The sequence below is a fragment of the Dermochelys coriacea genome, chromosome 5 (assembly GCF_009764565.3).
Source record: "Dermochelys coriacea isolate rDerCor1 chromosome 5, rDerCor1.pri.v4, whole genome shotgun sequence".
In the NCBI taxonomy this organism is placed as follows: Eukaryota; Metazoa; Chordata; order Testudines; family Dermochelyidae; genus Dermochelys; species Dermochelys coriacea.
This window is the reverse complement of record NC_050072.1, coordinates 17,640,672-17,655,066: the sequence shown is the minus strand read 5'-3', so window position 1 is coordinate 17,655,066 and position 14,395 is coordinate 17,640,672. Positions and strand designations below refer to the sequence as shown.

Genomic DNA, 14,395 nt, shown 5'->3' with positions numbered 1-14,395 from the left:
TCCAAGTGTCCAATATTGCAAAGTAAAGTCAAAGACAATACAGTGACATATCACATGCACACTGCACAAATCTAATGCTGATCAATTCATGAGGCAGGACTGGTGATACAAAACTAGATTTTCCGCTAGCAGAGGGAAAAGAAGCTGGTGTGGTGGCAGAGGGAGCGGTCAACTACAGATAAAGGACCCACTGGGAAATTCAGACTACACTGTCAGTGTACCCGTTCTTGTCTTAGACTGATGACCCAATTATGCAGGTCTTAATCAGACAAAACTCCACATGGACCTCAAGTGGGTATTTGGAGTGACTCACTCCAGAAGACTTGGTTTAAGTCTGAATAGTATAGCTGTCTATATCGTGGTGGCATTGTCATGGCTTGGATTCCAGAATAGACAGCTGGTGCTGTGTTATGTGCTGGGAAGTATGTTGGAGGGGAATTCAGGAATAAGAAATAAAGGGAGGATGAAATTCTGACTTCAAATCTGGAGACACTCCATTGAAAGAATTAGTCCAGATTTACCCACGTGTAACTGAGAGCAGGATTTGGTCTTAATTCTGCACAAACTGGGGGGGGGAAGGGGGCAGGGGAAGGGAAGGGGCGGGGGAGTAAAAAGAGAAACAGAAGGCAAATAGTGTTTGTATACACATAAATCAAGTAATTATAAAATGACAAAGCTGCAAATATATAGACTGAAATGCTTGCCCTCAATCATGACCATCACAACTTTTAAGAATATGTAATCAAATACCCTAAGCCTAACCTAACACACTCGTATAACCCACGCGTCATAACACAGAGGGCAACTCTGCTGAGTGTGAAATGGATGTTGTGACAAGTCACTGTCGATTTATACTGCACCACTCAGAGAGAAAGGGATTGCCATATTGCCCAGGCACCACGAGGTTCTGACATGTTGTACCATGCTAAACAGCATACCATGATGTGAGAGTAAAATAACAAATAATCATGTTGGTCTTTGTTTCCCCCTCCAGACAAAAGAGTAGTTTGCATTTATTTAATTATGAGTGGCAAGCAAACTATATAGTGTCATATATGTGATTACTTTCCAGTATTAAGTGCTAAATAGTCAGAGATTTGGTTCTAATTAATAATGTCTTTTCCTGTTCTTTTTCTAAAACAGTGAACATTGCCCATCAATTCTTGCTCAGTAACATATGCCTCTGTGCATTCAGATTTTGTGCAGAGAAAAGAACCTTTCTTTTTTGGATTTTACTTTTGATCGCCTATCACATAACATTTTGCATCTTACAGACAATGGAAGTGTGAATGGATGGGACTTGAATGACTTCATTCAGGCACAAAAGTAGCATATTCCTCCTCATATTTGACACTGTGCAACACTGCTCTTTGTTATTAAAGTTTTTAACAAATTCTTACATCTCCAAACCAGCTTTGGGGTTTAGTTAGAAACTGTGAAAGGACACAGTCCCATTGTGCATCTCTATAAGCCCTTTGTTACTAGTCAACAAAGTCTTTAAATGCCCTGCCGAATGGGAATTTTGCCAAACAACAAACCAGCTACTTGGCTTTATTAAGGGCACCTCCTACTGGTCCTTTCATAGAGTGAATTATGCTTTCTTCACTATCAGTCCCCTACTAGGTCTCTGAAAAGAGAAAATAGCTTCTAAGAAGAGTAGTGGAAACTCAGATTAATGAGCAGAGGCCAAAGCCACTCAAACAACATTTCCTTAAAGACGCAGGATCTCTTATTTTATTTTGTCAGTTGAATCCAGAGATTGTGAAAAGAGGGCTCAAAACAACAATCTCAGGAAGGATCTGGAGGCTAACCATAGGGAAAACTTTGCAAAATTCTAGATTGCAAAGGACAGATCAGGGAACTTGGTACAACACAGAGATGCATGTCTCCAAAAAGCAGTGCAATAAATACACATTATACGTAGAGAGTGAAATGCACAACCAAAATGTACAGCTAGGAAACAACCTGATCCTGTAATGAGTTATCTGCGTAATATTAGACATCATTCTTCCCACCACATCATTAAGGCAGTGTGCATCCTCCCTTCCTCTCTCTTGCATACACACACGACCCCAACTCGCCATATGCCCGCAAAGAAGTCTGCAAGTCAATCATCGTTCCAGAAGGAGGATCACTGACATGTCTCCCATCTACTAGCCTTTAAGGTGGAAATTCAAGAGACACACCTATTATCCTTCTCTGATTGCCCAAGTCCCACCTTCCATGTAAGTAATTGCAGAGGACATTGCTGAGGGACGCACACACACACACAAAATGAACCTTTTTGTATTTAACAGAAGCATCTTCTCAATTCACTTACTAGCTCTCCAAAACAAGCCAATATATATATATTGTAAAAGGAAGCATCATCTATATGAACAATTTAAGGCATTTCTATTTGCATACAGCTGATATTCTGAATGATACTAGTCTAGGGTAAAGATCTTTTTGCAAAGGCATTCATATGCAGCACTTTCCCCATCACAAAAAAAGCTGCTTTAGTGGTGTGTGTGTGTGTGTGTGTGTGTGTGCGTGCGAGACAGAGAGAGTGTGTGTGTGTGTGTGTGTGTGTGTGTGTGTGTGTAGGGGTGGGGGGCTATTGGTTTCTATTGTTCAGCAGCAGCTGGTGTGAAAGCAATTTGTGTGTGTTTATTTTATTTATTTTTGCTTTTCATGCTTCTCTTTTTCTAAGATTATTCCTAATGAAACTCAGCTCATTTTCTTCTGGAGAAAAAATGATCACTGGAGAATAATTTTCCCACATACATTACACACACACACACCCCTAAATCGAAGCTGCACTTTTAGTTCCTAACACTTCTCGATAATACTCCAATTCCTGATTTTTTTTTAAAAAAAATCTCTAATTCCCAGCTCTTCTCTGCCTCCAACACAGATAGCTCCTGAGCATCACAGTATCAATACCCCCTCTTTCCTTCTCTATCCTAATTCAATACACAAACCAGCTTTGCCATTTTTAATCAGAAAATGTGCCTGCCAAGTGCAGAGAGAGAGAGAGAGAGAGAGAGGCAGCCCCAAAGAATATCAATCAAATGGAGTTTGGAGAGCTCTGCAAATAACTACATTTTCCATCTTGCAAACTAATATTTTGCTTTTCATCATTTACCCTTCCCCTACCATCTGAAAAATATAAATAAATCTATAGATCCCATGTCAGCCTAAAGATAAAAAAAAAAGCCACAGGCAAATAAATCCAATTGACACAGTAGTCAGGTGCAAAAGAGAATACAAACCAGCGTACACACACACACACACACACACACATAATCACCACCTCCTCCCACATTTCTTCTTTATTTTTCTGGGTTTCTTTCCTTTCAGTTGGTTTTCCTTTTTCAAAGGCTGCTCAGGGTGCTTCTAAACTGGATTTCGTCTCACTCCTTTCCAAATACATGTCAACTACCTGAAAAACCCTACACTGATCCACAACAACAAAATCGAAAGAGGGGGAGAAAGTCTGATAACACATAAGAGATAGGCACATTCCGTAGGGTTTTGCAAAATTCACCCTTATCCATGGAGTGCAAAAGACAAATAAGGCAGCGATCACTTACCGGTGACTTGAAGATTCAGGTTGATCAGAGAAAATCCGAAGAGTAGAAAAGCCAGCTTTGGTACCCAGACACATCCAAGACTATTCTCCATATTTCAACACACACCTACAGAGATTTGGGTCCTGAGCACCAGCAACAATCATACACACAGCCCCTTCTGCCTCCTCCTCTTCTGTTTTTTTCTTTCTCCAAAGCTTTCTGACAAAGCTCAGCAAAAGGGGGAGTTGGGGGATGCGGAGGGAAAAAAAGTTATATTCAGTCCAAGAGCCGCCAAGCCTCCAGATTATGTTAGGAAACAAACTCAAGGAAAAGGGGGAAAGGTGGGGAACAGTGCTCCAACTGCTGGAAAACCTTACATGGAAAAATACTGCAAAAAAAAGCGAACCAGGGTGCATCAAAAGATTGGGGGTTGCTCCATTTCCACAACTGGGCAAAGTACAAAATATATATGTATTTATAAAAAAAATTTTTAAAAAATCAGAATACAAAAGGGAAAGCTTGTGATTTTCTTCCTTCTTGGCAGATGTTGGTGTGGGGGGAAAAAGATGGGGAAAGAAAAGGGGGATGTAAAGCTCTCGCTTGTTACTGGAGCTGTCCACCAGCAGTATGTGAGATGGGAGTTAGAGCTGTAACATCCATTGATCCGAAGAAGTGGAGGGCTGGAAGGGAAAACGTGGAGAGAAACCAACCGGATCACGGAAAAGATTCCACTGGAAAAAAAAAACAAAAAAAAAACAAAAAAAACACCAACCCTAAGCCCTGCTGCTTCCAGCAGCTGCAGTCACTGAGTCTACATATGAATGAGCTGGGATGCCCTCTGTAGGTAAAGCGTGGGAAGTAACTTTTCCTCAACGGAGCTATTTAATACAGTGCATGTCCCTTCTTATGTAGCTAGCTCACCTCCTTTCAGAATAAAGCTCCCCATTTTTGGTCTGCAAGGGGGTTGATTGGTTTGTTTAATCTGCTCCTAGAAGTCTGGTCTGCAGTGACAGAAGTTTAAAGCATTAACAAAGGCATGCTGATTTTTAAGCTGATTAGCCTTGATTTTTCCATCTCACAGTACTGCCAATTCCAAGCATCCAAAAATCAGGAGTCAGACCCCAAATAATTGCAGTATAAGCTTGCTGATTTTTACAAAAAATTGAGTTATTTTCATTTATCTTCTGAAGTTTGAGATTTTAGGCTTCACTTTTCCATGCTTTCCACAATTACCATGAGGACAAGAAATTTCCTTTTTAAAATGAAAGCTGAGATTTCCACAAAACAAAATGATTCTGGGAGCTAGATTTTACGATAAACACCAAATATCATGAGACTTATGATAAAATCACGAGAGATGGCAACACTGATTTTATCCTCACCATATTATTTTTATTTTGCAATATTCACCCTGGCATAGGATAGGTCAAATAACTAATTTGTTCACTCTCGTTCCCAGCATCTCTAGGCTGCCAGTACTTAGTCATCATCTTCTGCAGGTATTGCTCACCGTTTTGTCCTTTCACACGGTAAGGAAAAAGGGGTGGGGTGTTGTAATAATTGATCGTAGAAACTTACCCTAATTGTAAGCTCAACTGTAAAAAAGTGAATAAAAGTTTACAAAATGCTTCAATCACATGTAATAATAAAGGTTGATGGGAAAAGGTGGGAAAAGAAAACAAAAAGACTCGGGCCAGGTCTATACTAGTGCTTAAGTCGATCTAACTTACGTTGCTCAGGGGTGTGACACAAGTTTCCTCCAAGCAATGCAAATTTTGCACTGTCCAGACCAGCGCTATGTCACCAGGAAATGCTCTCCCACCGACATAGCTTCCATTTCTTGCCGAGGGGGAGTAATTATGCCAACGGGAGAACACTCTCCCATTGGCATAATGCATCTTCACCAGACGTGCTACAGTACTGCAGTTGCATTGGTGCATCTGTACTGATGTAGTGCTATAGCATAGACTTGCCCTAAATTAGTCCAAACAAAAGGCTCACTAATATAATTCAAGAACTGTGCTAAAACCACACTTGGTAACCAAAAGAAATGTGGGACCAAAATTTGTGTGTCAGAAATTAGGCCTAATTGGAGGATCGACTAATAAGATGGGCTAGTGTGCCCCATCACTCCTTTTTGGGGTCCTCAAAAAGAAACTTTGGGAGGGAAAACTGGTTACTGCAACACTAGCTGACTGAAAGAAGGGGAATCATAACTTCTCACACATATATACCCACTCTCTCCCTGGGATCCAAAATGACACTCCTGTACCTTCAACATCCTGATCCTGAGAGATGTTCTGACTAGACTAGGCCAGAGAAAGGGACCCAGATGACATCACCACCCGCTCTGGTTAAATGCCAAATATCCTCTGGAACATGAGACTGCGTCACCACCCCTGTCATCCTCCCTCCCATGTGTCATTTTGCTTCTCCGCTTAATTTCTACCTTTTCCTATCCCTCTCCTTTTACCTTCTGTCTTATAAAAGTCTGACTTAGCTGACCAAACTGTATATTTTGCAACACTGCTGTAAGCCTACAAAGACACAGGCAAGTAAAAGCAATGCCTAAACAACCCCATATTGGTACAAGTTCGCCAGGTCTTGGAGTGACTGATCAGACCATGTGCTGTGCCTGTGTTTTTCCAGCAGCAAGGTTGCAAGTCAGCATTAATATCAAAGACAGAAGCTGCCTTTTCTCCCTTTACTTTTCTTTTCTACCCTCATGTGTTTGTCTTGTTTTGTCTTCTAGGAAATGGGATCGGACTTTAACAGCAGCAACAACAACCACCACCGCAACTCCAGCCCATCTTGTCTCTTATCTCCCAAAAGCACAATTATTATTATATAAAAGACTGTCCAACTAGTTTTTTTTTCCTTCTCTTTCTAAAGACTTTCTCGAGCTACCAGGAAAAGGAACAAGAGATGGTGTGAAAATAAAAACCTTACTTAATACTTTACCTTTTAAATTCTTTCACTGTCTTTCCTTCTTTTTCTTTATTAAAAGGTTTAAAAGACTACTAGAGGTGTGTTTGCCATGGGACTGAACAGGATAAAATTACTACATACCAAATCCTTGCTTAAAACTTTTTCATGTTGGACAGTGACAGAGTCATGTCCACTTTTGACCATTTTGGCCCATATATTCCACCTAAATTAATACAACAGGGTAGAGCAAATGAGCCAGCTATATGATGACATGCACTTACCAGTTGAGATGCTGGGATCCCTAATACTATTAGCAACCTAGTTCAGCTGGCAGCACTCTTACTACTGGACTATAAGGGCTCGTGCTCGAGACCCACATCAGAATGTGATACATCCATTACAAGAACTATAATGGACAGCATGCAGTAGCTCAAGGGAGGATGTTCCATTGTTAGAGGTGTTGTCCTTCAGATGAAACATTACCTACAGTCTGACATTCACACATCCCTTTCTGGTGGCTGTACATTTAAGGGATGGTGATCAGGACAGCACTTCCTGAGAAGAGTAGGGTATAACTCTTGTGGCCTTTACAGCATTTCCAATCCTGGAGTCTTTACCAGGGCAAAATTCCCATAGAAGTCTAAAGTCTCATATGACGGGGCAGGAACTTCAGATTCAACCTTAAACATCTCCTAGGCACAATATTGCAAAACTTTGTCATCGATGGCTTGACTGGGTTGACTTTTGCACAAGCTTTTTCTTGGGAGGTGTGGCTGGCATGGTTTCAGACCCTAGAGTCATGGTTTCAGACCTTAGACCCTAGTTTGAACTATTGATTGGGAAGGTGAAAGGCAATACCAAACTGGTCTTTTTTTTAAATCCAGAAATCCATTCCACAATTACCTATGCTAGGCCAGGACACAGGTAGACCATGCATGGTGACATTGTGTAGCCCATGCTGAAGTTCTCGGTCTGCAATCTAGGGAGGGTAGGAGCCACAGGGTTTGTTGATGTCCAACAGCCTCAAAAAAGAATCCACTTACTGTTTGTTACACCTTAGCTCTGTCTTTTATCTGTCACAAGCAATATTACAATATTTAAGATCTATGCACTGAATATGGGTGGGAGCTTTGACCCAGAAGATTTCCCATATGACCAACTGATTAAAGTTTTATTCTGAATTCCAAACCAATATAAAACTGTGGAATTCACCAAAAATTACATCTTGACTTCCTCATGTCCCATTCTACCCTTGACCCTCTCCAGTCCAATTTATGCTTTCCACACTATCTATTCCACTGAAATCAAAGTCACTGATGACTTCCTACTAGCCAAGTCGAAGAGGTATGTCTCTCTTCTCTTTCTCCTTTCTCTGTCTGCTGCCTTTGACACCGTTGATCACTAAATTCCTTCTTTATTTCATCTTTTTTCTTGGTTTACATGACCCTATACTCTCTTGGATCCCCTCCTATCTTACAGACTGGTCCTTCACTGTGTGATAACTTTTCTCTCTCCCTTTAACTGCTGGCATCCTTCAAAACTCCTTCCTATTTCCCTCTCCTTCTCTCCCTCTTTCTTGGGGACTTCTCCCATTCCCATGACTTCAATACAATCTTTCTGTGGATGATTCACAAGTCTACCTCTTTCCCCATCTTTCCAGTCTCATTTTCATATAATTATATAGCTTCCCAAACATCCCCTTGACTATTCCACCACCGTATAGAACAATTAGAAAAACTAAAAGCCAAATTGTGTTTCTACTTCTGCACATGTTCAACTTGTCCAGGTAAACCCCAGTCTTCATGCTCAAAAGCATATATGTAATTCACATAAGAAAAATAAAATCTATTGGATTAGAACAGAGGTCCCCAAACTGTGGGGCATGCCCCACTAGGGGGTGTGAAGGAATGTTGGAAGGGGCCCAGCTGCGGCCTAGGCCAACCCCTTTGGAGGATAGGAAGGCATGCCACTCAGCTCTGTTACCAGCCGTGCGCCCGCCCACAGCTGTGGCCCCAGCCTCAGACCTTTTATCCCAGTCCACGTCCCCCACACCCATTCCCGGAGCCCTTACAGGGGTAAGGGGGAATGTAAGGTAAACGTTTGTGGACCACTGGATTGGAAGGATGGGACTATTCATAACACTGCCTTGGCCTTATGAAAACACCAAGTTCCCTTGTTTCTTTCAAAGAAACTGCAAGTGAAAACAATGAGCCAGATCTTCAGCTGGTCTAAATCAGCACATTGCGGTCAATGGAACTATAATAAATTACGCCAGCTGAGGATTTGCCCCAGTACCCTTCGAGTAAGAAATCCCAGTTGCTGTGGATTTAAAAGGGGCTCACGCAGACTAGATTAGACTTTATGGATGGATGCTGGGCCGGTTGGGAGGTACAATGATGAAAGCTGCTCCAAAAATCCAGAAACGTAGGCTGTATTATTCAGAGGGGCTCAGCCCCTACAACTGGAGCCAGATTTTTGCAAAAACTCAGCTCCCAATGAGGCATCCAAACAAATGGTCAGATTTTCAAAAGAACTCAGCACTTGAGATTCACGGTGGGCATTGAGCATTTTTAAATATCTGGTCCCAATGCTGAGTGCTACAAACTTGAAAATCTGGCCCCGAGGCCTTGCATAGGTGCTGCTGCTAGGTGGGTTAGTATGGCTGACACAAACAGAATTCTCTGCTGCTATATTGCTTATGTGCCTTGATTTGTCGTCACAGGAAGGTAGCATGAGGCTTGGTTGCCAGCAGAGAAGTGGGTGGTGTTAACAATTGTGGAGCCCTTTCAGCAAGAATGGGACCGAAAGAACCAGGTCACTTGCATAGGCATGATCTTTATGACGTGAGTCTACCTCTATGATGGCCAGATCGCCACCATTCCACCACCTAAACCTCTCTGAACTTTGGGGAAGTCTGGACTCAGTTCCCAAATCAAATTTTGTAGCTTTGGCCAAACTATGCAAAAGGCAGCAGATGACACTGACTAAAATGTTGTTCTGCTGTGGGACTCTGACTTTCTAATTTCATATCATCTTACATGAGAGTAATTAAAGAAAACCAGTAAACCAGCATGCTCTGTCTACAGTCATTCTTTTGTCTGAAGTAGAGTATGTTATGGCTTAGGACAGATTGTGGTCTCTACAGTGGTGAAAACATTACCAGGTGCGGAGAAACCCCAGCAACCCCTTGCTGCTTATTTGGCTGCCATCTGCCTGATTTCCCTGGAATGGAACACACAGATTTTTAGCTGCAGAAAAAGCATGTGTTGGGGAGGGAGCTGAAGGCTGATTACCTAAGACAACTGTATTTGCATGAAACCGTTTGTTTTAAATTAGGAGGACCCTTCCAGTCCTATGCCCTGCAATTGACTCTTTATATCTTTCCTCTTTTGTTTTTCTCTGATCACACTTCTGTCATCCATTTCTTTCCTAATCTTTGCTGTCTCTTTCCTCTCATTATCCCTATGAGCTATTGCTCTTGTCTACGTTAGAAAACTATACCCAAAGTGTTCAACATAACTCTCAAAGTGACTAATTTCTTCCGGGTGGTAGAAAAGTCAACTAGCTGGACTACCATATATGCACAGAGGAGCTCTCTGTGACCAACCTTTCCTGCTGTCTCTGCCTACTCTCCCGTCTATTTTTAATAACTGCTATGTATTGTGAGATAGATGCATTAATTTTTGTGTCTGTTCCCACACTAATTAATTCCCCAGAAGACCAACTGCTGTGATTAATAAGAATACATTTCTAGTGGATTTTTTTTTTAGACTCCCCTTCCCAAAACCCTCCAGGAAGGACACACTCATGAGAAGCATTACGTCCTTACAGTAAACTCTCATTGGCTGATCACATCTTGATAATGTGAATGTTTCCAGCAGCTCCTGAAGGTTTTCTTTCCCAAATTAACCTTTTTGTGGGCATGTGTTCTAAATGCATGAAACATCATAAAGTGAAATTGGGTTTTCTGGACCAAGATAAAAGTTCTAACCTTGGGGCTGCTTTGATTTGATGTTTGAATGCAGTGGAATGGCTAGTTCAAACCCAGTCCTCCCGCTTTAAACAGAAGCAAGTCTTTTGCAGTTATATAGCCAATGGGCCTCATTATAACTAGAGGGTGTTTAATAGGATAAGTAGTCTACTGAAGTCAATGAGGCTACTTGTTTGAATAAAGTACTAGTTAGTGTAAGTAAGGATATCACCATCTGGCCCTGAATATGTGGCTTAATGAAATGTTATTAGTAGATTCTGTGAAGACAAAGACCGTCCCTCAGTCAGGGTCAGGAGGTATATTTGCTAATGTATATAAATGCAATCTGAAACATGAATCAATTATTCTCAAGCTAAAAAAGTAAATATGATGGTGAGTATTGAAGTAAGTATCATTTTAAAAGTGTTGCCAGTAAATTGCAGCATAAACCATTTCAGAATATTAGTGAGAGTTCACATATTTTTGTATTAGGAGCTGGAGGTTTAATATGTTGGTGTGGAATTTTAATTTTGTATTTGTTCTAACAGTGGACACATAATAAATCATGCTGAGTTGCCTACAAAAATAAATATCAAGGCTAAGTAAAGACAGAATAATGAAATCAACCCTTCTTTCCAAAGCTCCTGAATAGAATTATATGGCACTTGAATACCTTATTCAAATTGTGAGTGAATTTTAGTGGAAAACTAACAGAACTGATGTGAGCAAAGCAGAAAACAGGCAGGCGCTGTACTGTCTCCTGACATGAGATCTCCCTTATTTTTGCCTTGAGCCTCTTTGAGAACTGACTGCCAGTTGTGCTGTGCTATGTGTTGAAGGTTTATGAGCTGCACAAACAGGTGAACAGGTTTTCACCACCAAACACATCTTTGTTTTCAGACTGAACACAGCTCCTGAGGGATGAAAGACTGGTGCATGCCTGAAAGACCAACCTCAATAGAAACGAATATGTTCTAGCTTTCAGGAAGCAAGTATGATGCAAAGATCAAATTTCTGATTCTCCCTGGTTTCAGGATTGCTAGTGGGACATTGCATGCTGACATGAAGAGCTAGGGCATGCCCTCTAAATACTCAGATGCACTACAAGATCTCTCTTTAGTGAATCTGACATTTGATTCCTTCCTCAAGGAGCACATGGCACAACAATATCAGTGAATGTGAATCCTTTCGTTCTGCAAACCACACACTTGTAGTTGAATAAGTAAGTAGTAAGAGGAGCACGCTGTTGTGCCTGCCCAGCTACACGCAACTCGTGACTGAAATCAGTGAGAGTTATGGGTGCTCAGAAATTCTCTAGATTAGGGAAGCTTTCCTTCCTCTTAGATTATAGAATAGTGTCACCATACAACTGAATGCTTAAGGGCCCAATCCTGAGATATGCTGCATGCCCTCAACTCAAGACTGGATCCTAACAGCAGCAGTAGGTAATGCCTTGGAGATTAGAAATCAGCCCTGCATCAGCTTCTGGGGAGCATGTATGGATTTAGGGCATACATGTCTACACTGCAAGTGAAGGTGTGACTGTAGCACAGGTAACAATGTAGTGCAGACATGGCAACATGGAGACTAGTTACTAGAGTACAAGCCCCCTGAGTATGTATGCAGGTTGCTAGCCCATGCCGCCACATGTCCATTACTAGTGTTACCCATGCTAACTAGATTAAAGCTAGCACCAATACGCCTACTGATGTTACCATCGTACCTTCATGGTAGTGCCGACATAACTAAGTAAACAAGTCGGCCTTTCCTTTTTTGAACTCTGTGACATTATTCAATGCTCACTAGACCTTCTTAGTTTAACAAATGCAGCATGCACATAGAAATACATTACTGCACTTCTCTGAATTCTAATTCCTTTTACCTGAACAGACCTTTAAGAACTAAGGTTCCTTTCACCCATTTTTACATTCCCATAAAGCATATGTAATACTTTAGGATTATGTGCAATTACCTCCTTCTCAAGTAATTTTGTTCTCCAGAATTATCACACCCCTCTCATTTGTTCCTGGCAACATATCATGCACCTTCATGAATTCATCCAGCTATACTGACAGGTTTCAGAGTAGCAGCCGTGTTAGTCTGTATTCGCAAAAAGAAAAGGAGTACTTGTGGCACCTTAGAGACTAACAAATTTATTTGAGCATAAGCTTTCGTAAGTGAGCTGTACCTCACGAAAGCTTATGCTCAAATAAATTTGTTAGTCTCTAAGGTGCCACAAGTTCTCCTTTTCCTCCATCTATACTGTAGATCAGAACATCTAATTTCACTACACTTTGCTTAAATGTCATTTAAACATAATTAGAAAATTGGGTAAGTCAAACTAAGATTCAGTGAAATTCTGTTTTTTTTCATTGAAGCCAATCTCTCTTTTTTCCTCACCCACTAACAACTGCCTGCTCCCTCTAATATCTTGTCCAGTACCTTCAGGTCCTGACATCCCATGCTTCTGGTCAGAGGGTTTTCTCAAAGGCAGTTTCACTTAGCTCACTTTCCCAGGCCTGTGTGTGATCCTCTTGGCTGACACACTAGGGATGGAACTAGAGAATCTCCAGAGCTGGAAGCATGCTCTGTAACACACATTGACCAGTGGGTTATATTGCACTCCTGCTTCCATCAAGGTTATCCCCCTTGCTCCTAATTACTCCACCATCCCTTCAGCAAGCCCTGCAGTCCTGTCATTCTCAGGTGAGCTGGTCAAAGTTTTCTAATGTCAAAATTTAAAAGAAAAATATTATCCAAATTTTATATTTCAAGGGAAAAATATGGAGGGGGGCAGGAAATTATACACACACTTACACACAAACTATAAAGCTGGTTGGAGTGCAAGGAAATTTTTAATTTTGCAGTTTTAAATGTTAACAGACAATGGACAAACATTTCCAACATTTTTTTCCTGCTTTTTGACTAATTCTCGTTGTTGGATAAGATATCCCATATGGGTCCCTAGGATGACCTGCTTCCTGGGCTGCTTTTCTGGCCCCTCTGGCTCTGGGTGCTGCAGCTCTCCTCCCAGAGCAAGTCTGCTCTCTCTGGGCTGTGCCTCTGACTTTGGGGCTGCAGCTCTGCTCCCGGGGCAGGGGGAGGGGGTAAGAAGGGTCCTACCACTTAGAGTCTGAGAGCGTGTGGCCACCACCAGAGCAAGTGTCCAACCCACAGCATCCCTGCAGCACAGCCAGGGCCTGAGAAGAAGGCCTGGGACTTACAAGGAACAGACTGTGAACTGCCCTGACATTCCAGAGACACAGTTTGTGATGTTCCCTGCCACAGAGCGGGTTGATGTTTCCTTTAACCTTTCCCATTTTCCTTATTCTTTTTAAAATTAATTGTTGATTAAATAACTTGCATTTGCTTTAACTTGTAAGTAATGGTCAGTGGGTCAGAGAAGTGCCCAGTGCAGCGAGAGTACCCCAGAGTGGGGACACCCTAGCCCCTGTCCTAGGTGACTACAGCAGGGTTGGGGGTCGAGCCCCCCAGGACTCCTGGGCCCAGCCTTGTTGGGGTTACGAGGACTCTGCCAGCTGGGAGAGTGGAAGGGGAGTCCTCAAGGGCAGGGAGACCACTGGGTAAAGGAAATGGGAGCGAGGACTCGGATCCTTTCGCTGGCCCACTTCACCGGGGTAGTGCAGAAGCCAGGAAAGTTCCCCACAATAGTGGGACTATTCCCCCGCTTACATAATGGTGCAACAGTTTCTAGTGATTATCATTATTATATATAACCAGAATGTGCAAATGTGTTTGTTGCAGCAGAGTTTGATATTCCTGACATACCAGTTATCTAGACATGCAGAAACTCAGTCAATATCAGAAAATCAAATCAAACAAATAAAATACATAAAGAGGAAAAAGTCTTACTGCTATTCTGACAACTAACAGAACATGCAGATTACTCTGAAAAACAAGGCCTGAGGAGTCATTCTGAGAA

At 41.8% G+C, this 14,395-nt stretch overlaps 1 protein-coding gene across 2 annotated transcripts in view; it reads right to left on the bottom strand.

Moving 5' to 3' along the window:
- Positions 1–4,938, bottom strand: part of DCC (DCC netrin 1 receptor) — a 975,841-nt gene extending 970,903 nt beyond the window's left edge. For both annotated transcript variants that reach the window (XM_038402401.2, XM_038402402.2), the window contains exon 1: positions 3,576–4,938. In XM_038402401.2, coding sequence (XP_038258329.1) covers positions 3,576–3,666 — 91 coding nt within the window. In that variant the 5' untranslated portion in view covers positions 3,667–4,938. The remainder of the gene's footprint in view (positions 1–3,575) is intronic.
- Between the last annotated feature and the right edge of the window lie 9,457 nt (positions 4,939–14,395).